This window comes from Cervus elaphus, chromosome 22 (assembly GCF_910594005.1).
Source record: "Cervus elaphus chromosome 22, mCerEla1.1, whole genome shotgun sequence".
Lineage (NCBI taxonomy): Eukaryota > Metazoa > Chordata > Mammalia > Artiodactyla > Cervidae > Cervus > Cervus elaphus.
Genome location: NC_057836.1, coordinates 16718093 through 16742516, shown reverse-complemented (window position 1 = coordinate 16742516; position 24424 = coordinate 16718093). Strand labels below are relative to the sequence as shown.

At 40.7% G+C, this 24424-nt stretch overlaps 1 protein-coding gene across 1 annotated transcript in view; it reads right to left on the bottom strand.

The window, feature by feature from the left end:
- LOC122679938 overlaps positions 1-24424 on the bottom strand; it is a 120400-nt gene that overhangs the window by 90363 nt on the left and 5613 nt on the right. Inside the window, 6 exon segments of the mRNA XM_043880796.1 lie at positions 2719-3033; positions 9990-10304; positions 11532-11846; positions 11923-12015; positions 15333-15650; positions 15731-16039. Of these exon segments, the coding sequence (XP_043736731.1) occupies positions 2719-3033; positions 9990-10304; positions 11532-11846; positions 11923-12015; positions 15333-15650; positions 15731-16039 (1665 nt within the window).

Below are 24424 nucleotides of genomic sequence, written 5' to 3'. Positions count from 1 at the left end.
TGGATGGAGAAACGGTAATCCAATAGGAAAAAACCTGCACATCATAAAGAACAACTTTTAAAATAATTTTCCTGGTTTCTGAGTGTGCTCATGATTATTCATGTACATGGTGGAATTTGTTCTGGTGAAGGACTCTGATTGCATAAGTGTGTGAACTTTGAAGTCTCAAAAAGAATGATGTAACAGAATAAAAATCTACTATAGAGAGCAGGCGGAGAAGGCAATAGCAACCCACTCCAGTGTTCCTGCCTGGAGAATCCCAGGGACGGGGGAGCCTGGTGGGCTTCCGTCTATGGGGTCGCACAGAGTCGGACACCATGGAAGTAACTCAGCAGCAGCAGTAGCAGCAAAGAAAGCAGGAGAGAACAGAAAAGGCACTGCAGAAATTAAAGAATTAAAGGATTAGCTTGACCACTCATACAAGAATGAATGATGAGAAAGAGGAAGATCTGCTTGCTTTTTATTATTTATCCATTTCCATCTCCCCAGAGAGGCCCAGGTTAGGACCCCTAATTTATTCTGGCTGGGAGTTTGGTCACAGGCTACACATCCTACATAAAGTGTTTTTATTTAACTGGTTCTTGTTGTTGTTGTTGCCCAGTCACTCAGTCATGTCCGACTCTTTGCTACCTCAAGGACTGCAGAATGACAGGCTTCCCTGTCCTTCACTATCTCCATGAGTTTGCTCAAACTCATGTCCATCAAGTCGGTGATGCCATCTAACCATCTCATCTTCTGTCGCCCCCTTCTCCACCAGCCTCCAATCTTTCCCACCATCAGGGTCTTTTCCAATGAATCAGTTCTTCATATCAGGTGGCCAAAGTATTGGAGCTTCAGCTTTGGCATCAGTCCTTTCAGTGAATATTCAGGGTGGATTTCCTTTAGGATTGAGTGGTTTGATCTCCTTGCAGTCCAAGGGACTCTCAAGAGTCTTCTCCAACACCACAGTTCAAAAGCATCAGTTTTGCAGTGTTCAGCCTTCTTTATGGTCTAACTCTCACATCCATACATGACTATTGAAAAAAACCATAGCTTTGACTAGATGGACCTTTGTCTCAAAGTAATGTCTCTGTTTTTTAATATACTGTCTAGGTTTGCCATAGCTTTTCTTCCAAGGAACAAGCATCTTTTAATTTCATGACTGCAGTCACTGTCCAGAGTGATTTTGGAGCCCAAGACAATAAACTCTGTCACAGTTTTCATTTTTTCCCCTTCTATTTGCCATGAAGTGATGGGACAGGATCCATAATCTTAGTTTTTTCAATGCTGAGTTTCAAGTCAGGTTTTTCACTCTCCTCTTTCACTTTCATTAAGAGGCTCTTTAGATCCTCTTCACTTTCTGCCATTTAGGGTGATGTCATCTGCATATCCGAGGTTGTTGATATTGTTATACTAATTGCACGAGATTAAAAATTTAGAAAGACAAAGAGAGAAGTGTTTCTTGTATTCTGTTTTATATACCCTGATAAAAGTTAAATATTCAGACATGTGCTGGATAATCAATAAAGTCTTAGGATATATTAGGATAGAGACTTCTGAGACATATTATTTCTTTTTCACTTTCTACTTGATTTTAAAATTTACCTGGAAGAATAAGTGTGTAAAAATTCCAAGAAAATTATTAAATAGAAGGCTGATGTGATGAGTAAAGATATTAAATATAATAAAGATATATCTTTGTCTGGTCTCTTGCTGTGTAGACGTCTTGTGTCCTTAGGCACACACAGCATCTTCCACACCACACCTGGGCCCTCAGTGCTGCTCAGAGAACCTCACAGTCGCCTTCATCAGCTCCCATTGCCATTCCACTTCCTCCCAGCTACTGTAAAACCTGCTCCACCTTCTTCAAAAACTACGCTTGTCCTCTTGCTCCAAATAAGCCCCCAAACACAAGTCTCTTATATCTTTGAAACCATCAAATATAAACTACATAATCTCATATCATAAAACACAGAAATTCATGTTTTATTCCCTCCACCTTTGACTTGCCAGCGCATGGCTAAGTGTTCCTCCAAACTTTGCATTTATACAGATATCTTAAAGGAAAAATTGGGGAGAGAGACTTTTCTAGTAACAATGAAAGAATATATGACTCAGAGCATTTCATTCACAGCTCTCTAGTTCTACCATCAAAGAACTATGAACCGTTACATCTAAATTTGCAAAGGAAACTTGAAATCTGGCATAAATCCATAAGAATCTCTGATTTGTTCAACGATATCCCTTTAGGGATCACCTCTATATATGTAAATGATATCCTCCTATAGTAAGAGTAGCCTCCACTCCTACTAGCCTAGTGCAAAATAATGTCTCACATTGTTTGTACAGAAACAACTCCACCCAGGAAAGTACATCCTCATTTTTGTCCCTCTTCTCATAGCCTCCCTGTGCAAAGAGAATGTGTATGTGGCACTTAGCAAATGTTTCACTGTTACAAAAAGTGAATTTAAAAAAAAAATATGAGGATTTATTTTAATTGGGAGAATAAATAAAGCTACTTCAGCGTCAGGTAAGTCCACTGGAGAAGAAAAGAATAGCAGAGATTTATAAGAGGAAAGTAAATGAAGCTCATCACTCACAGCCACAGTGCACTCAGGGAGGATGGGGAGGTGCCTCAGTCCCATCTAGCCCACCTATCTCCTATTGCCCTGCTGACCAGACACCAGCTCTCTTGGAACTTTCCATTTTCTCAGCCGGTGGACAAAGAACTGACCATACCTGAGCAGATGACTCCTGCATCTTCTTGATGATCGCAGTTGTGTTGCCGCCATCCCCAGGAAGGGCAACTCCACACTTGGGACTCCTCTCCTCTGCAGTTCACTTCATCCAGCCAGATGGGCCCTGATCCCGCCCCGAAGTAAGAAGAGATAGTGGCATCCAGGGCTTCTCCACAGCTCAGCTGCTTGCACACCACGCGGGCATCGTCCAGGTCCCAGTTGTCATCACAGATGGTGCCCCAGGAGCCCTGGTCAAGGATCTCCACTCTCCCGGCGCAGGGACCGCCCCCGTCCACCAGGCGGAGCTGTCTGCTGTCTGAGCGGAGAGAAATGGAAAGATGGGGTGATGACACCAGGGGTTGAGAAGGGTCTTCTGTCCTGTAGGACCCCCACCTGAGCAGTAGGGGGCGCTCTCCTCTGAGGCTGCCGACCCTGCTGCTTCAGACACAGAGTCGTTGCACTGGGGCAGCAGCTGGGTCTGGTTTTTTATACCAGTGGCAAGAGAATAATAAGGTTGAAAAACAGGAAGAAAATAAAACAGGACATATTAAGTTGAAAACACTCTAGTGAGCAGTCTGAGACAGAAGGTGGTATGAAGTCCTATCAGAGTTAACATTCTGATCTGTAGTTCTGCACAGCATCAGAGAAAGATTTACAGAAAATGTTAGTGTCTCTACTGGGAGCAGTTAAATGAGTTCAGAGTCACTGGAATGAGCTGGCAGCTGGATGGATTCCTTTCAAAGCACACACATTTTGACCCCGTGGACCTAAGAGTTAAAGGGGTTGAGTAAAGGGAGTGGCATCAGGAACTGGCCTTATCAGATGCCTCGGATAGCAATCATGAATCCTCTATCATTAGAATCCTTCTCCCTGGTACAGTCATTCAGAACTGAAAAACAAATGGATTCTGTGATATCTTGGTTTACCTCCAGAATATTTCATTTGCAGTTCTAAGCTTCAGACTTCAGATCTGAATACTTACTTTCAAACAATGTGATCTCTTTGAGTAGACTGAACAACTTTGAATGGAGATGATATCATTGACACTGGCCAGATTCCACTGGGAATCATAGAATGTTGCTTCTTCTCCCAAAAAAAAATATAATCCCTCCTTGGACTTTGTATCAAGAATCTCTGTTATTCAAATTTTGGAGTTATGTGATCTTTAGGGGCAAACAGTGTGTATGTTTGCTTAGTCACTTCAGTCATGTCCAACTATTTAAGACCCTATGAACTGTAGCCCACCAGGTTCCTCTGCCCATGGGATTCTCCAGGCAAGAATATTGGAGTGGGTTGCCATGCCCTCCTCCACGGGATCTTCCTGGCCCAGCGATCTAACCAGTGTCTCCTGCATTGCAGGTGGATTCTTTACAGCTGAGCCACCAGCGAAGTCCTTCTAGTTCTATCACTGAGCCGAAATAGGTTACATTCCTGCAAGCCCTTGAACAAATAACATTAACAGTCTCACTGTATTCTCCTCTCCTTTTATACATAAAAGTGATGTAAAGAAAGGTTAAAGAAAGTCCATCAGTGTTGCACTTTAAGTAAATGATGAAGTAGAGAATTAAACCTAAAATTTTCCACTTCTACAGAGTATGGAGGAGTTCAGAGCAGGCAAATGTGTTTTGCTGGGTCTTGCTGGATACAACTTTAAAAGCTGGAAAATGTTTTTTAAGAAACAGTAAATGCATTCAACATTTGTTGACACAACATGGACTAAATATGCTAAAATTCGAAAGAGTGGAGACTATTTCAATGTTAGCCAAGGATCTATAGCTTCTTTTTCTCTGGGAATTTGCTGATTCATTGCATAATTTAATGATTCAGAATCTGGGCTTGGGCAAGCAGAGGACTATTGTTGTGACAGGAAGCCAGCATAATTTGGAAGTTACCTGGTGCTGGAGTGACAAAATTAGAGTCTTGAGAGCTTCTCTCACACAGCACGTTTTCTCCTCAAAGATCTGCCCAGTATATCATCTGCGAAGGACAGGAGTCTAAAGAACTATATAAAACACTTGAAAAGTAGAGTCTTTCTCATTCTCTTGGTTACTGAGCTACCAAAGAATCCAGGCTCTGAACTGAAATCTCTGAAAGTCCATGTCATAAGGACAGAGAAATCAGAGGTGAACTGAGTGCTACCAAAACTGCAACCCACACTTGTTACAGCTCAGTTTTAGGTTATATTTAGATGTCTGAGTGATACACACCCCGTCCCCCTATCTGCCCTGCAAAACAAAGGGTAAATCCTTTCAGGTGTTAGAAAATGTATCAGAAGTATCTTACTTTTTCCCATATAATTTATAGCATTCAATAAAAAATGACATGACATTTGACAAGTTAAGATAACATGACAAATGACCAAAGTGAAAAAAAGAGATAAGAGAATGCAGAGACACACATGATAGAAATGTATAAAGATTTTTACTACGATCAATGTATTTAGGGGGAAAGAGAGAAGGAGAGAATATACAATTAAAAAGATGAAAAAAATTAACAAATAATCATAAACAAATAAAAATAGCAATGGAACCATTGCCAACCTAAAATAAAATATCTAGGATTAAAAAGTGAATGAATAAGACAAACGAATTTTAGATAGAACTTAGAATATAGTGATTTAGAGGAGTCCTAAAGATGAGAGATGAGAAGGAAAAGAAAGAGTAGGAGAGAGAGAAGAGATACAGAGACAGACAGACAGAAATACAGAAGTCATATTTGAAGATATAATGATAGAGAATTTTTTAAAAATATAAATGGAAGAGTATGAAAACCCCCACTCCTAGTAAAGCTGCTGAAAATCAAAAGGAAAAAGGGAAATCTGGAATAATAACACATTTATTAATACTAAAGGAAGAAAAAAAAGGTGGGGAGAAAAAGGAACATAAAGCATGTGGATCAATCAAAAGCAAATGGCAGATACCAACACATCAACATTAGTAATTGCATTTACAGTAAATGGATTAAGATAAAACAAAACTGACATGAATGTTATTTGCAAAATGATCACCTTATGTTATGAAAACAAAGAGAGGTTGAAAGTAAAATGATGGGGAAATGTACTAGCTGTAAGAAAACTGGAGTAGCTTTATCAGTGTCCCAGGAAGCAGACTCTAGAAAAGATACACGACTTGAGAGTAGTGCTGAGCGAGGGCGTCGGGGCAGACGGACCGAAACCACAACCACAGACAACCAGCCGATCTGATCACAGGACCACAGCCTGTCTAACGCAATGAAACTAGGCCATGCCATGTGGGGCCACCCAAGACGAATGGGCCATGGTGGAGAGCTCAGACAGAATGTCATCCACGGGGGAAGGGAATAGCGGAATGGTGAAACACTGCAGTATTCTTGCCTCGAGAACCCCATGAGCAGAATGAAAAGGCAAAATGATAGGACACTGAACGATGAACTCCCCGGGTCAGTAGGTGCCCAATATGCTACTGGAGATCAGTGGAGAAATAACTCCAGAAAGAATGAAGGTACAAAGCCAAGGCAAAAACAATACCCACTTCTGGATGTGACTGGTGATAGAAGCAAGGTCCAATGGTGTAAAGAGCAATATTGCATTGAACGTGGAATGTTAGGTCCATGAATGAAGGGAAATTGGAAGTGGTCAAACAGGATATGGCAAGAGTGAACGTCAACATTCTAGGAATCGGTGAACTAAAAAGGACTGGAATGGGTGAATTTAACTCAGATGGCCATTATATCTACTACTGTGGGCAAGAATCCCTTAGAAGAAATGGAGTAGCCCTCATAGTCAACAAAAGAGTCCAAAATGCAGTACTTGGATGCAATCTCAAAAACAACAGAATGATCTCTGTTCATTTCCAAGGCAAACCATTCAATATCACGGTAACCCAAGTCTATGCCCCAACCAGTAATGCTGAAGAAGCTGAAGTTGAACGGTTCTATGAAGACCTAGCTGACCCTTTAGAACTAACACCCAAAAAAGATGTCCTTTTAATTATAGGGGACTGGATTGCAAAAGTACAAAGTCAAGAAACACCTGGACTAACAGGCAAATTTGACCTTGGAGTACAGAATGAAGCAGGGCAAGGGCTAATAGAGTTTTGCAAAGGGACCACACTGATCATAGCAAACACCCTCTTCCAACAACACAAGAGAAGACTCTACACATGGACATCACCAGATGGCCGACACTGAAATCAGATAGATTATATTCTTTGCAGCCAAAGATGGAGAAGCTCTATACAGTCAGCAAAAACAAGACCAGGAGCTGACTGTGGCTCAGATCATGAACTCCTTATTGCCAAATTCAGACTTAAATTGAAGAAAGTGTGGGAAACCACTAGACCATTCAGGTATGACCTAAATCAAATCCCTTATGACTATACAGTGGAAGTGAGAAATAGATGTAAGGGACTAGATCTGATAGAGTACCTGATGAACTATGGACGGAGGTTCATGACATTGTACAGGAGACAGGAGTCAAGACCATCCAAGAAAAAGAAATGCAAAAAAGCAAAATGGCTGTGAGAAGAGGCCTTACAAATAGCTGTGAAAGGAAGAGAAGCAAAAAGCAAAGGACAAAAGGAAAGATATACCTATTTGAATTCAGAGTTCCAAAGATAGCAGGGAGAGATAAGAAAGCCTTCCTCAGCGATCAGTGCAAAGAAATAGAGGAAAACAATAGAATGGGAAAGACTAGAGATCTCTTCAAGAAAATTAGAGATACCAAGGGAACATTTCATGCAAAGATGGGCTCAATAAAGGACAGAAATGGTAGGGACCTAACAGAAGCAGAAGATATTAAAAGAGGTGGCAAGAATACACAGAACTGTACAAAAAAGATCTTCACAACCGAGACAATCACAATGGTGTGATCACTCACCTAGAGCCAGACATCCTGGAAAGTGAAGTCAAGTGGGCCTTAGAAAGCATCACTATAAACAAAGCTAGTAGGCATGATCAAATTGCAGTTGAGCTATTTCAAATCCTAAAAGGTGATGCTGAGAAAGTGCTGCACGCAATATGTCAGCAAATTTGGGAAATCTCAGCAGTGGAAAAGGTCAGTTTTCATTCCAATCCCAAAGAAAGGCAATGCCAAAGAATGCTCAAACTACCAAACAATTGCACTCATCTCACACACTAGTAAAGTAATGCTCAAAATTCTCCAAGGCAGGTTTCAGCAATATGTGAACCGTGAACTTCAAGCTGGTTTTAGAAAAGGCAGAGAAACCAGAGATCAAATTGCCAACATCCACTGGATCATCGAAAAAGGAAGAGAGTTCCAGAAAAACATCTACTTCTGCTTTATTGACTATGCCAAAGCCTTTGACTGTGTGGTTCACAATAAACTGTGGAAAATTCTGAAAGAGATGGGCATACCAGACCACCTGACCTGCCTCTTGAGAAACCTACATGCAGGTCAGAATGCAACAGTTAGAACTGGACATGGACCAACAGACTGGTTCCAAATAAGAAAAGGAGTACATCAGGGCTTTATATTGTCATCCTGCTTATTTAACTTATATAAAGAGTACTCATGAGAAACGCTGGGCTGGATGAAGTACAAACTGGAATCAAGATTGCCGGGAGAAATATCAATAACCTCAGATATGCAGATGACACCACCCTTATGGCAGAAAGTGAAAAAGAACTAAAAAGCCTCTTGATGAAAGTGAAAGTGGAGAGTGAAAAAGTTGACTTAAAGCTCAACATTCAGAAAATTAAGATCATGGCATCCAGTCCCATCACTTCATGGCAAATGATGGGGAAACAGTGGAAACATTGGCTGACTTTATTTTGGGGGGCTCTAAAATCACTGCAGATGGTGACTGCAGCCATAAAATTAAAACATGCTTGCTCCTTGGAAGGAAAGTTATGACCAACCTAGACAGCATATTAAAAAGCCAAAACATTACTTTGCCAACAAAGGTTCATCTAGGCAAGGCTATGGTTTTTCCAGTAGTCATGTATAAACATGAGAGTTGAACTGTAAAGAAAGCTGAGCACTGAAGAACTGATGCTTTTGAACTGTGGTGTTGGAGAAGACTCTTGAGAGTCCCTTGGACTGCAGGGAGATCCAACCAGGCCATTTGAAAGAAGATCAGTCCTGGGTATTCATTGGAAGGACTGATATTGAAGCTGACACAACTGAGCGACTGAACTGAAGTGACGTTTGTTTATAGAGAGCTCCTACAAATAAATAAAAAATTTTAAAGCATTCTAGAGAAAAAAATATTGTCATGAAAGATATCTTAAAACTGTAATATAAGAAAGAAGATAATATTTTTGTATATAGTGTTTGTGAAAGTTGCTCTGCTACTGCTAAGTCACTTCAGTCGTGTCTGACTCTGTGCAACCCCACAGACGGCAGCACACCAGGCTCCCCCATCCCTGGGATTCTCCAGGCAAGAACGCTGGAGTGGGTAGCCTTTCCCTTCTCCAGGGGTCTTCCCAAGTCAGGGATCGCACCTAGGTCTCCCACATTGCAGGCAGATTCTTTACCTGCTGAGTCATCAGGGAAGCCCTAGAATATTGGGGTGAGTAGCCTATCCCTTCTCCAATGGACCTTCCTGACCCAGGAATCAAACCAGGGCCTCTTGCATTGTAGGCAGATTCTTTAGCAGCTTAGCTACCAGGGAAGCCCTAATGTGGATTAAAAAATAAATATATATATGATGCATGTTCTTATGTCAAGACTATGAAGAGAATAATACTCTTTTAAAATTAATTATTTATTTGGTTGTGCTGGGTCTTAGTTGCAGCATGCAAATTCTTATTTGTGGGATCATAAGAAAAAAAATTGTAACTCCATGTGGTGATGGATATTACTGTACATGTGGTGATGATTTACCAATATGTACAAAAACATAAACACTATGTTTTACACTTAGAACTAATGTTACAAGAATAACATCTCAATTAAAAATTTTAACAAACAAGATTGGAATATGTGGATAAAATCAGTTCCATCCTTACCTCATTTAGGCTTCTCTGGTGGCTCAGACAGTAAAGAATCTGACTGCAGTGCGGGAGACTCAATTGCAATACCTAGGTTGGGAGGATCCCCTGGAGAAGGGAATGGAAACCCATTCCAGTATTCTTGCCTGGAGAATTCCGCGGACAGAGGATCCTGGCAGGCTATAGTCCATGCAGACACAGAGTCGGACATGATGGAGCAACTAACATTTTCACTTAATGTCATTTTGTGGACACAAATTAAACTCACCACTTAGATTTTAAAATATCAAATCTCACTGCATCCTACAGGGTTAGGACAGACACACAGAAACAGTATGTCACCTGCACACGAGATGTAGGCTTCCTCCTCTGGAGAACATGAAGTGTAATTCCAAGGGTCAGAAGGACACTGCCAGAGAGAGGTGTCAGTTCTCCGACACCGGATTCCATCCACCCACTGGGGTCTAGAACCTTCTCTAAGAGCAAGAGAAGAGTTGAGGGTTCCACTGTCCCCACAGCCAAGCTGTCTGCAGATCACGGACACAGTGATGTCGTCCATGGGGCTGCGGCAGACACTGCCCCAGGTCCCGTTGTAGAAAACTTCCAGCCACCCAGCACACTGCTGGTCCTCACTCACCATCCTGAGGGCCAGGAACTCTAAGTTCGAAAGGGGAGGAGACAGGACACAATGAAAACTTTGCTGGATGTTTTAGGTTTTCCTTTCTTCTAGAAATGGTGAACATTCATCTCTGACCTTGTTTAAGAGGTACCCACTAGATGGAAAGACTGACATTGCCTCACTTTTAACTGACTTTGTCCATTTGTGTCTGTCCTTCTATTTCTACCACAATGCTGTAGTGGATATGAACTGAGAGGAAGACCAAACTGTGTGGGCGCTAGTCAGGTACGGGTAGCTGAATCCAGCTTCCTGACGAAATCTTTGAAGAGTGTGTCAAGGGATGTGATGTGGATATTAGGGAGACAGGCGGAATAATTAACCCCAAAATGTCCACATCCCAATCTCTGCAACCTGTGAATATGTTACCATACCTGACAAAAGGGATTTACAGATGTGATTAAGAAAAGGACCTTGGGACAGTGAGATTAAGCTAGAATATTATATTAAAAATGTGAGCCCAGTCCAAGCACATCCTTAGACCCACTATCCTTAAACATAGAATACATTTCTTAGCTCTGCCTAGAGAGAGAGAGATGTGACTCTCGATAATATTTGGAGGCCTGCAGCATTGCTGGTCTGATAATGGATGAAGGGAGCTGTGAACCAAGGGATGTAGGCGGTTTCTAGAAGCTTGAGAATTCCATGGACAGAGGGGCAGGGCAGGATACAGTCCATGGGATCGCAAAGAGTCAGACATGACTGTCTGAAGAACTTTCTTTTTTTTTTTAATCTAGAAGATTGAAAAGACAAGAAATAGATTCTCCCCCAGAGCCACAGAAGTGATGCAGCCCTGCTGAAGCCTTGATCCCAGCCCAGTGAGATCCTTGCTGGACATCTAAGCTACAGAAGAGTAAGGAAATAAATATATGCTGTTTTAAATCACTAATTGGTAAATTGTTAGGGAAGCAAACGGAAACTAGTACCGTGGCTTTAAAATTTTTGTATGTAACTGGAGAGAGAGCCTTGCTTTCAACAAAAACTGTAAAAAACGGCTCTGCCAGGAAACACTGGGGAGAAGAAAGGACCAGATCCTCAGCTGCTGCAGGAGGAAGTGAAAGCACCTCGTCTTCACGTCTGCTGGAAACACAGGCTCCATGGCAGGAAGCCTCCTTCTCTGGTCCTTTCGGCATCGCTCCTCAGAGCTCAGACCCCGTCCTCCAGGGCCCCACCCCTCCCCCAGCCTGTGGACAGTGCGCAGCGCAGACCTGAGCAGATGACCCCCGCGTCCTGCTTGTGTCTGCAGTCGTGCCGCCCCCAGCCCCGGGAAGGGCACCTCCACACGTGGGACTCATTTCCTTTGCAGTTCAGGTCGTCCAGCCAGATGGATCCTGATCCCGCCCCAAAGTGAGCAAACCCCGTGGCATTGAGGGCTTCTCCACAGCCTAGCTGCCTGCACACCACGCGGGCATCGTCCAGGTCCCAGCCGTCATCACAGATGGTGCCCCAGGAGCCCTGGTCAAGGATCTCCACTCTCCCGGCGCAGGGACCGCCCCCGTCCACCAGGCGGAGCTGTCTGCTGTCTGAGGAGAGAGAAAAGGGACAATGGGGCGTTGACCTGGGAAATGAAAAGGATCTTCTGTCCTGTGGGACCCTCACCTGAGCAGTAGGGGGCGCTCTCCTCTGAGGCCGCAGAGCCTGCTGGTTCAGACAGGGAGTTGTTGCACTGGGGCAGCACCTGGGTCTGGTTTCCTGAAGAAACAACAATGATCAGAAGTCTGGAAGGGCTGAAGAACAGGAAACTGAATTAAGGGAAATAATGACCTAGTGATAGAGCCTAAGATGAAAGCTGTGTTCAGTTCACTTCAGTTCAGTCGCTCAATAGTGTCCTACTCTTTGCGACCCCATGAACCACAGCTCGCGAAGTCTCCCGGTCCATCACCAACTCCCGGAGTCCACCCAAACCCATGCCCATCGAATCGGCAATACCATCCAACCATCTCATCCTCTGTCTTCCCCTTCTCCTCCTGCCCTCAATCTTTCCCAGCATCAGGGTCTTTCCAAATGGTCAGCTCTTCACATCAGATGGCCAGAGTATTGGAGTTTCAGCTTCATCAGTCCTTCCAATGAACACCCAGGACTGATCTCCTTTAGGGTGGACTGGTTGGCTCTCCTTGCAGTCCAAGGGACTCTCAAGAGTCTTCTCCAACACCACAGTTCAAAAGCATCAATTCTTCAGTGCTCAGCTTTCTTTACACTCCAACTCTCACATCCATACATGACTACTGGAAAAACCACAGCCTTCACTAGACAGACCTTTGTTATCAAAGTAATGTCTCTGCTTTTTAATATGCTGTCTAGGTTGGTCATAACTTTCCTTCCAAGGAGTAAGTGTCTTTTAATTTCTTGGCTGCCATCACCATCTGCAGTGATTTTGGAGCCCAACAAAATGAAGTCAGCCACTGTTTCCACTGTTTCCTCATCTATTTGCCATGAAGTGATGGGACTGGATGCCTTGATCTTAGTTTTTTGAATGTTGAGTTTTAAGCCAGCTTTTTCATTCTACTCTTTCACTTTCATCAAGAGGCTCTTCAGCTCCTCTTTGCTTTCTGCCATAAAGGTGGTGTCATCAGCATATCTGAGGTTATTGATATTTCTCCCAGCAATCTTGATTCCAGCTCGTGCTTCATCCAGCCCAGCATTTCACACCATGTACTCTACATATAAGTTAAATAAGCAGGATGACAACATACAGCCTTGACATACTCCTTTCCCAGTTTAGAACCAGTCTGTTTTCCAATGTCCAGTTCTAACTATTGCTTCTTGATCTGCATGCAGGAGGCAGGTAAGGTGGTCTGGTATTCTCATCTCTTTAAGGATTTTCCAGAGTTTGTTGTGATCCACACAGTCAAAGGTTTGGCATAGTCAATAAAGCAGAAGATGTTTTTCTGGAACTCTCTTGCTTTTTCTGTGATTCAACGGATATTAGCAATTTGATCAATATGAAAAGGCAAAACTTTTAGCTGAAGAAAAAGAATATAAAATTCATTTTGCTTATGATTTTGAGTCATTGATCAGGAAAAAAACTCAGTTTGGCAGTCTTTCAGTGGGGCCTTTCAGTGCTGCAATTAGATGTCACCTGGAGCTGAAGTCATTTAAAGATTTGACTGAACTCTGGTTCTGTAAAGAAACTCCTAGAAGTGTTCTAAGAGTAAAGGAACATCATTTCTTCAACTTAATTCAGAAAGATTTTACATATTCAGGAAGAAACGGGGCAGAAGAGGAATCAAGAAGGAAAGACACTCACACACACAGAGAGATTAAAGCAAAATATTGATGCTAACATTTAGAAACCCAGGTAAAGGTCATAAGGGAATTTTTATATTACTTTCCCAACATTTTAATGTCTCAAATGACATCAAAACAAAAAAAATTGAAAGATGAAAACAACTCAAGGAGAATTCTTTGCCAGGACACTTTCACAAAAATACTCATAACATCAAAAATAAAATACCTAGGAAAAATCCTAGTAGAAGATGGGCAAATCTCTGAGAGAAATTCAAGATCTAACTGAACGGAGGGATGTATTATGTCAATGATTTGGAAAACTCAACATTGTCAGTGTCAATCATCCTCAAATTTCTTTGTCTCCTCTCAAATTTTTAAATCTAACCTAATGAAAATACCCTTCAGCTTTTCTTTTGGTGAAAATGACAAGCTGATTTCTAAATTCATACAAAATACAAGCAACCAAGAATGACAATCACAGTTGGTAAGAAAAGCAACAAAGTTAGAAGAGTTAATATAAAGTAACTCTTGTAAATTAAAATTATTAAGACTTACTACAAAGTTTGAAACTCTGGGAGATAGTGAAGGACATGGAAGCATGGTGAGCTGTAGTTCATGAGGTCACAAAGAGTCAGACATGACTTAGTGATTGAACAACAACAACGACAAAGTTATGATAATTAAGAAAATATGGTATTGGTGCGAGGATAGACATATGATAACATGGAACAGAATAGAGAGTCTTAAAAAGGACAGACATACTTGCTCTTCTGCTTATGACGAAGGTGTCTCTGAAGTGGGGAAAAGAATCTTTTCAGAAAAAGATTGAGTTAATTGGATGTCCATATGAAACCTGACCCTTATCTTACACTGATATCAATCCCAGAAGGAATGCACAATTATATGCAAAAGAAAAATAATAAAATTTCCATAAGATACTCTTGGAGAATGTTTTTATGATCTTGGAGTAGGCAAAAATTATGTTTGAAATGGTGTAAGAAGCATTAAATGTACAGGAAAATGTTGGCAAGTTATGTTCCCATAAGATTAAGAAATGAGTTCATCAAAGGACACCATTTGATTTAAATAAAGAAAAAAAAAGACCAAGGGTTAAACATGGAAAGTAAATAACACATATTTGCATCCAAAGACATTGTCATGGTAAGCTGTCATATCATATTTGTAATAGTCAGGAACTGGAAACAACTCAGATTTATACTGTCAGTAGAATTGATCGGTACATGACCATGTGATCATTCAAAGTCATACTATACGGTAATAAAAAAAAATAAAGTGCTACAATATACAACATCATGAGTGAATCTCAAACATAATTTTGAGTCTAAGAAATTAGACACAAAAGATGCAACATACTGCATCATTTTATATAAAGTTCAAAAATTGATAAAACACCATGTTGGTAGAAGTTAGGTAAGCGGTTTTCCCTGTCGAGGAGGGAAGACACAGTTACTGGAGGCAACAGTGACTGTGGTGCTGGGGACATTCTCTTTGTTTTTCTGGATTGGGGTTCATACTGAGGTCTATACGTACTGCTTCTACATTGTCTTCTATGATTGTATGTAACCAACAATGTTGCTTAAAAATATATTATTCCCGTTCACACTTCTTGCCCTGGCCTGAAAAATGAAGGAACAATGAGAAGATCCATATTTCACCACAAAATATCTGACTTTGAAGTCCATTTTCCCTCACTCTCTGCTCTTGGGGACATTTCATTCCAGGAGCATCCTGAATACCACTAGCCCTTCACTCTCTCTTACCTGAGCAGATCACAGAGGCTGTGTTGCCATGGGAACAGTCAGGCCCACCCAGGACAGTCACAGGACAACTCCACAGGAAGGACTCCACCCCCGAGCAGTGAAATCGGACTGTTGAGATCTGATCCCCTTCTTCCACCAAGTGTGGTCCTCTGGGAGTAGAGACGGCAACTCCACAGCCAAGCTGACGACAGACAACATTGGCATTGGCCAGACTCCAGAGGGAGGCACAGAGCGCTCTCCATCGTCCAGAAATGTTCATCTCCACCTGCCCCTCACACTGAGAGGAGCTGTTTGTCATGAGCCGGACTTCTGGGTATGCTGGTAGAAGAAGACAGAGTTTCAACAAAATCACATGAAGAGGGTGTTAACAGAGATGAAAGGCCTGACATGCATCTCACCTGAACAGACAACCTGAGCAGCTCCACTGTGGTTACACGTGCCCCCTGGACAGGGCACTCTGGGGCAGACCCGGAGCTCAGGCTCCTGCCCCTCACACCTGAACTCTTCAGCCCAGACCCGGCCATCGGACTCTCTGAAGGGCACGTGTCCCAGGACAGACTCAGCCTTGCCACACCCCAGCTCTGCACAGATGACCTGGGCAGTGGGGAGTGTGAAATTCCCATCAGACACTGGGATCCAGGCTTCTCCAGAATGCACTTCTACTTGCCCTGAGCAGGGTCCATCCCCTCCAGCCAGACGTGCAAATCCTAAGAGGAAACAACAACAAAACCAGTGAATGTTCGTGGTACTGACTTGAAACTGCACATTACAGGCCGTGGTGTGAAAGTTTTTCTTTTTAGAAGTGGAGCATGTAGAGAGTCTTTGACAGTTAGTGTCATAATTGAATTTTCTTGAGCAGGTTTCTAAAGAGAAATCCAGGAGGATTGCAAGGTCAGTTTGGAATGGCTGAATCCCAAGAACATATACTTTGAGACTGGTTAGAAATCTGAATTCCTTGGTCTAGGAGCCAAGAAACTACAGAGCCCAGTTCAGATCATTGGAATGGCTGAATACTGGAAACACATCTTTTAGCATTGGTTGAAGAAGTGAATTTCTCATTTAGCAACCTAGGACCTACAGATCCAAGGATAATGTATAATATGCAGGCACTTGAAAGTAGAGATATGCAGAACAGAACCCATCCAGAAGGACATGGGCTATGAGATTAGAGACCTAGCATCCAGACAAGCTTAGAAAGCTTTCGTGGGACTTGTGGGGCTAATATTCTGATCAGTTTTCTCTCCCAGGAGCTAGTCCTCAAGTGACTTGGATGAGGGAAAGTCTTGAGGCTAGATCCATGAGAGGATGCCAACCTGTAGACAGGTGACAGCTCCAGAGAAGAAATATAGATGCTATCACTAATTCATGTTTATGTCATCACATCTTGTCTTCTCAACAGCAAAAGTTCCATGAATTTCTTCGGTGACCTCAGTGGGAAAGAAGAGGAATTAAGAAAACGTAGAGAGTCATAGAGAGAGAGTCCCAGCCATCTCTCTTGAAATCCTAGGATTTGTCAAAGAACCTGGTAGAGTGTGTGTTCTCAGGGGGAGCTTACCAGACAGCTGAGTTTCCAGATCATCTCCTATTAAAGGTTTTTCTTCTGAAACAGGACTCATAGAAAATGCTAATTGATTTTAATACTATCATTGTACTAATTCTAACCACAGAAAAATATGCATTCTTCTCAAGTACAAATGGAATATTCTCCAGGCTAGGTTACAAATAACTCTTAACAAATTCAAAAATATTAAAATAATTCCAATTATCTTTCATGACCATAATGGAATGGAACTAAAACTCAATAGTGATAAGGAAACAGGAAATTCATGAATATACAAAAACTAAACCACACACTCCTATTTTAAGATTGTTTTCTCTATTTCTATTAAGAATGTCATTGGGATTTAGATAGGAATTGCATTAAATCTGTAGATCACTTTGACAAGTACAGGCATTGTAACAATGTTAATTCTTCCAGGCCAGAAGCACAGAATGACTTTCCATTGATCATATTATCTTTAATTTCTTTCATAGATGTTTTACAATTCCAAAAGAAGATGGCATGTTGAAAGTGAAATTATAGAAATGATTGAACTGGCTGAAGAGATCTTTAAATCACTAATATCAATATGTGTAATGAAGAATAAAAATAAACAGGGAGGAAAACTAGGAAAAATAAACAAATGAGACTTCTAAAACTAAAAAAATATAGTATTGGAATGGACAATTATTTGGATTAATTAAACAAGAGACTAGACATTACAGAATGAAAGAATTGGGAAGTAAAACACTGCAATAGAGACTATCTAAACTGAACCAAAGAGAGCAAAAAGGTAGAAAAATATGAATGAAAACACAGTGGCATGTAGTGGATAACATAAAAATATATAAAATATGTGTATTTGGAGATTCAAAATAAGGGCTGTGTGGAAAAATACTAAGAAAAGATAAATGAAGTTTTTCTAAATTTTTTGAAAACTGTAAATCCACTGATTCTAAAAGCTAAACAAACCCCAAACAAGGTAATGAAATCATTCTCAAAAACATGACAATGTAAATACTGAAATTCAGTGGTAAACAAACAAACAAAAATATCTTAAGAGCAGCCAGGGAAATTTGACACAGAATATACAGGGAACAAAAGGATAAGTGTTATTTACTGACTTTTTGTTGGAGGCAATGAAAGTCAGATGACAATATAAAAACATATTTAAAGTATTGGGGTTGGGCATTTGTTACCCTAGAACTGAATCAGCTATGAAAATTCTTTTCAAAACTGAATGAAAATTAAAATGATTTCAGGTCAATGAAAGATGATAGAATTGGAGGCCACCAGACACACACTACACTACTGCCTCAGAAAGTTCTTCAAGCTCAAGGGAGATGACAGCAGATGAAAAGAGGGATCGTCTCAAAGCTGCAGAGATTGAGCTAAATGCTGATTCTCTATTAGAAGATTTAAGGGAAAATATTAGCAACAAACTATAAGAGTCATAATAAATTTATAAGTAGAATGTATGACAATGATAGCACCAAAGACAAGAACAGGGAAGTGGAAGAAAACTATAGTGACTGACATTGCATGTTGTGACATAATATCATTTCAAGGTAGAATGTAACTAAAGATTAATAATTCAACATGGGCTTCCCCAATGGTTCAGTGGTGAACAATCCATCTGCCAACGCAGGAGATGCGGTTTCGATCCCAGGTCTAGGAAAATCCCACGTACCGCGGAGCAACTAAGCCGATGCATCACAACTAGTGAGCCTGTGCTCTAGAGCCCAGGGGCCACGACTACTGAAGCTTGTGCGCCCTAGAGCCTGTGCTCCAAAACAAGCGAGGCCACCGCAATGGGAACCTCGTGCACTGCAACTAGAGAGTAGCCTCTGATCTCCGCAGCTAGAGAAAAACCCATGCATCAGTGAAGACCCAGCACAGCCAAAAATAAATAAAAATTATTTTAAAATTTAAAAAAATAATTCAACATTATTATCACCTAAAAATCTGATATGATTAATAAGCCAATAGAGTTTTAAGATAAAATAATAAAATATACTCAAAGATTAAAATAGGAACAAAGATATAACAAATAGCAGGCAAGTACACTTAAACCCACTTATATCAATAGTTACATTAAATGTAAATAATTTAAGTACTCCAAATAAAACACAAGATGATAAGACCAGATAAAACAAGACAAAACAATATACTATGTTTAAATATAAATACAGAAACATATTAAAAAGGTAAAAAATTATATACTATGCAAACACAAATCAGAGAAAGCTGTATACAGCATCTATATTAATATCATACAAAGTCAGACTATAAGACAAAGAATACATTCAGAGAAAAAGAAATATTTTATGGTAATAAAATACAAAAGAAATTATATACTATCAAAACTGGTGGCTTAAAAATAAAGTGATGCTTAGAAGAAAATTTAGAACCTTGATGCTTCATTGATGCCCACATTAGAATAAAAATAGAAATAGAAGAAAATGATCCAAGACCCAAAAATCTACAAAAGCAACAACAATCATAACTGAAAAGCAAAAGTCGCTCAGTCGTGTCTGACTCTTTGTGACCCCATGGTCTATACAATCCATGGAATTCTCCAGGCCAGAATACTGGAGTGGGTAGCCTTCCCTTCTCCAGGGGATCTTCCCAACCCAAGGATCGAACCCAGGTGCCCCACATTGCAGGCAGATTCTTTACCAGCTGAGCCACAAGGGAAGCCCAGGAATACTGGAATGGGTAGCCTATCCCTTCTCCAGGGGATGTTCCCAATCCGGGAATCAAACAGGGGTCTCCTGCATTGCAGGCAGACTCTTTACCAACTGAGCTATCAGGGAAGATCATAACTGAAAAAGAGGAGTGAGAACTGAGTACAGAAATCAATTAAGTAGAAAAATCAATACGGTCCATTAGTGATTCTCTTAAAAAGAACATTAACACTGATAATCTTCTAGCAAAACCAATTAAGAAAAAAGAGGGAACACAAATTAACAACACCAGTAGCAAAAGGAGGAATATCATTATAGATCTTCCAGACATCTAAAGATAAGAGATATGAACCAGCCTTATTCTAATTTGAAAATTTTTTGTAAAGTGGGCTTAGTCCTTGAAAACACATTACTTGTGAAACACAACTCACCGAAATCTGATACAAAAAAAGAGAGAAAAATATGAGTAAACTTATATTTGCTAAATAAACAGAATCTGTATTATAAAAACTTTCCTCTAAGAAAACTGCAACCTCCTAGCACTTCCACAAAGCCCAGAAATGACTCCCACAACAGAATAAAGGAAGAGGGAGGGAAGGGATGAGGGCAGGAAGGAAGTGTAACACAGAGGCTGTGGTGAATGTAGGAGTTGAACTGCATCTTTCCAACCCTCCCCTCCTGCAATCCTTGCATCTTCATCCCCTCACCAGTTTGCACTTCAGTACTGTAGTCCCTGGTGGCTCAGAAGATAATCAAGACTCTGCCTGCAATGCAAGAGACCCAGGTTTGATCCCTGGGTGAAGAAGATCCCCTGGAGAAGGAAATGGCAACCCACTCCAGTATTCTTGCCTGGAGAATCCCATGGACAGAGGAGCTTGGTGGGCTACGGTCCATGGTGTCACAAAGAGTAGGACAGGACTGAAGCAACTTAGCACACTTGCACCACAGTCCTGCTCAATTTGTTTAGCCCCTCATTGAAGTTCCCTCGTTATTTCAAACAAGCTTCTCGACATTCTTCTCTGGTCATTATTTCCACTCTAGATTTCTCCTAAACACAGTACTCCACTTCCAACAATCCACTACTGAGGCTGAAATTTCTCTCCCATACCTGACTCCTAAGATTAACCAGAAGAAACTCCAAGAGTTCCATTTCGATTAAGAAAATGAACAAACAAGCTATTCTAATCTTATCTCTACTACATCACCACCACTTTAACTTATCTTTGCATCATTAAAACATGTCTGAAAATAGAGAAAAGACAGACCAAGGGGAGGAAACTAACGACAAAAAGAGAAATAGAAGGAACCTGGAACCATTCATAAAAATGTGAGAGCCTAAGTTAGAGCAATGGTAGTTGGGAGTACAAACCACAATCAGGGTTTAAATATCAGAACACTCTCCAATTCTTTACTTTTAAGTGTATCTTAACTGGAATTAATATCAAGACATCAATCTTCTTAGGGTGATGACATTGGGAGTTCTAATTTCACAGAAAGTTCAAACATCACACACTCCATTTTCATTCAGATACTGATTTATCAAAATAAGGTAGAGACACCTGTAGTGTCTCCACAAATGTATCTGCAGTTAGAACCATGATTAGGACATTGTGACAATGAGGAAGTTTACTTGAGATGCCAGAAAACAGGTTTGCTTAAAACAAAAGTTTCTAAATAAAATTTAAAAGCTCCTTGAAAATAATTACTTTTAATAAGAATAATAAAGAGAATGGAAGGAAACATTTTGAAGAGATGAATAGATTTATGACATAAGTGCTGTAATGGTTTCACAAACACATACTTATCAAGCAGTTTTGTATGTCAGTCATACCTCAATAAAGTATCTTTTTTTTTTAATAGAGCAGAAAGATATTTATTTCAGCAAAATTATAAAGTAAAACTACAAATAAACAAAAATATTTGACATTCACTGAGACACAATTTCGTAAAGAAGAAAGTTAATAGTAATCAGCATAAGAACAATAAACTACAAATATCTGTTGACATTTTAATGGGGGGAAGCCAGAAGAAACACAAAAATACGTTAAAAATACAACAACATTGCCACAGCACATAAAAATATCTCCATAAAAAATTAACTATTTCGATTTGGACACTTAATCTTGCAGCACTCTTTGAACTGACATTCTGAAATCTTGATGTCCTACTGCAGTTTATTAACTAGCCATTCTCTTATTCCATGGATTCACAGAGATCAGTCTCATCACAAATAAAAAGAGCACTTCCCATTAGAGACACAGCACTAACTCAAGGCTAATATTTAATCTTAATTGGCAATGAGTTTAGTACAAATAAAATTATATTTAGCAGCTTAGAGAATTCCTGGTGGGGATGCATTCACCTCACAACCCTTATTGCATCCCCAGAACAAAATCATTTCTCTTTTCATGAGTATGAATATTGGCCACTCAGACCCACTAAAAACTGATGCTAATTCTGCCATTTGTCACAGAAGGAATTTCCATAAAAGATGGTTTCAGTCACTATGCAAATGAGCCATACAGTTTTTACATTTGGAAAGTTCCCCTTAGTTTTTATTTATTTATTTATTTTTTAAAGCAGGGCCTGAATGTCAGTCACAAATGGATCTTACCCAACTGCTTCTCTGAAAAGATTAATGAATCTTTTCTTGCAAAAAGGAAAAGTGCTGGGAGCCAACACACGAGACCCTACCCATGACAAGGCCATAAGGAAGAAAACCTGACGGGCAAGGCGGATGAGGTTTTCAGGGGTTTCGAAAAGGCCAGCTCACGAGATCCCACCCATGACAAGGTCACGAGGAGAAAGCCTGACCAGCAAGGCAGATCAGGTTTTCAGGGATTTCGAAAAGCTGCCCCCGGCACTGACCTTAAAGATGATATCTGTCTTTCTGATGCCTGCCTCAATGGACTACTCCTTAATTTCTGTGACACAGGCAGGAAGGCCTTCCCCGATCTCTTCCCAAATAAGAATCAATTTAGAACTTTAATCAATAAGTTTCCCAGGTGGTGGTATTTTATGAGATTATCCAGGGTGAAAGGAGCATTTTAATTTAAACTCCTTTGCTGGTAGTTTGTTAGCCAAATGCATTTATGCCCTTGGTACTAATATGCATGATTGCTTATAATATCCTAATCATAAAATAGCATGAAGAACCTGATTATATAAAAGCCCTAATAGACATAGAGCCTTTTTAAGGGGTAAAAGAGTCCTATTAGAAAACATAAGAAAAATTATTCTATAGGTGGTTATTGGGTTGAGATTTGCTTGCTGTGTTTTGCTTGCTGTGTTTTTGCTTTTAATGTGCTAAGGTTGTCTTATAGAAACCATTGTTAATATAGTTAAAGATCTAGAGAAATAAGGACTTAGCCCTAGTGTGGTAACAATGTTGTTAGTTGTCAGTCAGGAGTGCTAGGCAGAAGCTGCCTTACCAAAGTCGCAGAGTCAGTATGGGGTAAACTTCTTAGATAAATGCAACTGACAACTTTTGCAGAAAGATTAATTTTTGTATTAACAAGAATATAATTCTACTCTGTACTATTTCCCTATGACGCTGTTACCTTTCAGTTAAGGTCACCATAAAAACGGAAAATAGGTTTACAATCACCTGACCTGCATAAAATGTTAATAGCCCCAAGGCCAGAAGATCATGTGCTAAGAATTACTATAGAATTAGCAAGCAAAAAACATTCTGCTTTTCCTAAAAAACAAAATGATGTAATACTAATCCTGTGTAATCATGAGTAAGTACCTTGAAAACGTTCTGTGAAAGGGTATAAAACGGGTTGTCAAAAAGTAAAACACAGACTTGGCCCTATCAAGGCTGGTCTCACATGTCTTCTCTCTCTCTCTCTCTCTCTCTCTCTCTCTCTCTCTCTCTCTCTCTCCTACACTGTTCATCCTGAGGGTATCCCTTGGATCCTGCCGAGGCTGGACCCCAGAAGAAAAGAATTGTTTTCTTAAGGGCTTCAACTAGAATCATCAAAGATCTGCTGAAGGTGAGATTAGAAAAGATCACTTTTCCAATGATCTTCCTCAACATAAACACCCAAGAGCTGATTGGCTGTGGCTGCTAAGGACCTACTGCAGGTGTCCTCAGGGCTCCCCTGTCCCATGATCACATCAGATGGGGTGATTCTTGCCTAAGACCAGCTCCTTATTTAAGGAAATTCACTGTGATAACTGACAATATCTTCCTCCAGTCCAGCTTCTCTGATGGGATTAATATCCTGGACATCCGATCCACAATTATGATTACAACTAGAAGCATCTCTGTCAAATACTGTGACCACCCACTCACACCCTAGGTTCACTGTTGTATTTACTGCATCCACCTTGGCACAGGTCAAACACATAGACAGCACTGAGCACTTCATAGGAGTCACTTCAGGTCCTCTTAGCTTCACTGCCTCTTATATGTGACGCACTTCAGCTACTGTGTTGTAAACTTCAAGACTTCATTTTCCTGGTCCCTCAACATCCCTGCAAATGTGATGTGAGCTCCCTGTTTTCTGCCACAAGTTCCACTTCTGGCTTCCTTTGACTGTGACCTAGGGACATTTAAATGCACCAGTGAAATCCCCTCACACCTTTTCCTTGTGTAACTGCACCCTGACCCCCTGTAAGGTCACTTGTCCATGTGTCTTAACATGCCCTTTTGGGTCACCATTGCTTGGTTGAGCCTATTCTATTGGCACATCCCCCACATACCAACCTGATGGAGTGTGGTGACTCTGAGTTTTAGGACCTATGAGTACGATAAACCTTGTTGCCTACAACTCTTCTGTGACCACCCCCACCACCATGTAGCCACACCCTACTGACCATTATGTCAAAGAATACAGAACAATTACCATGATAAGACT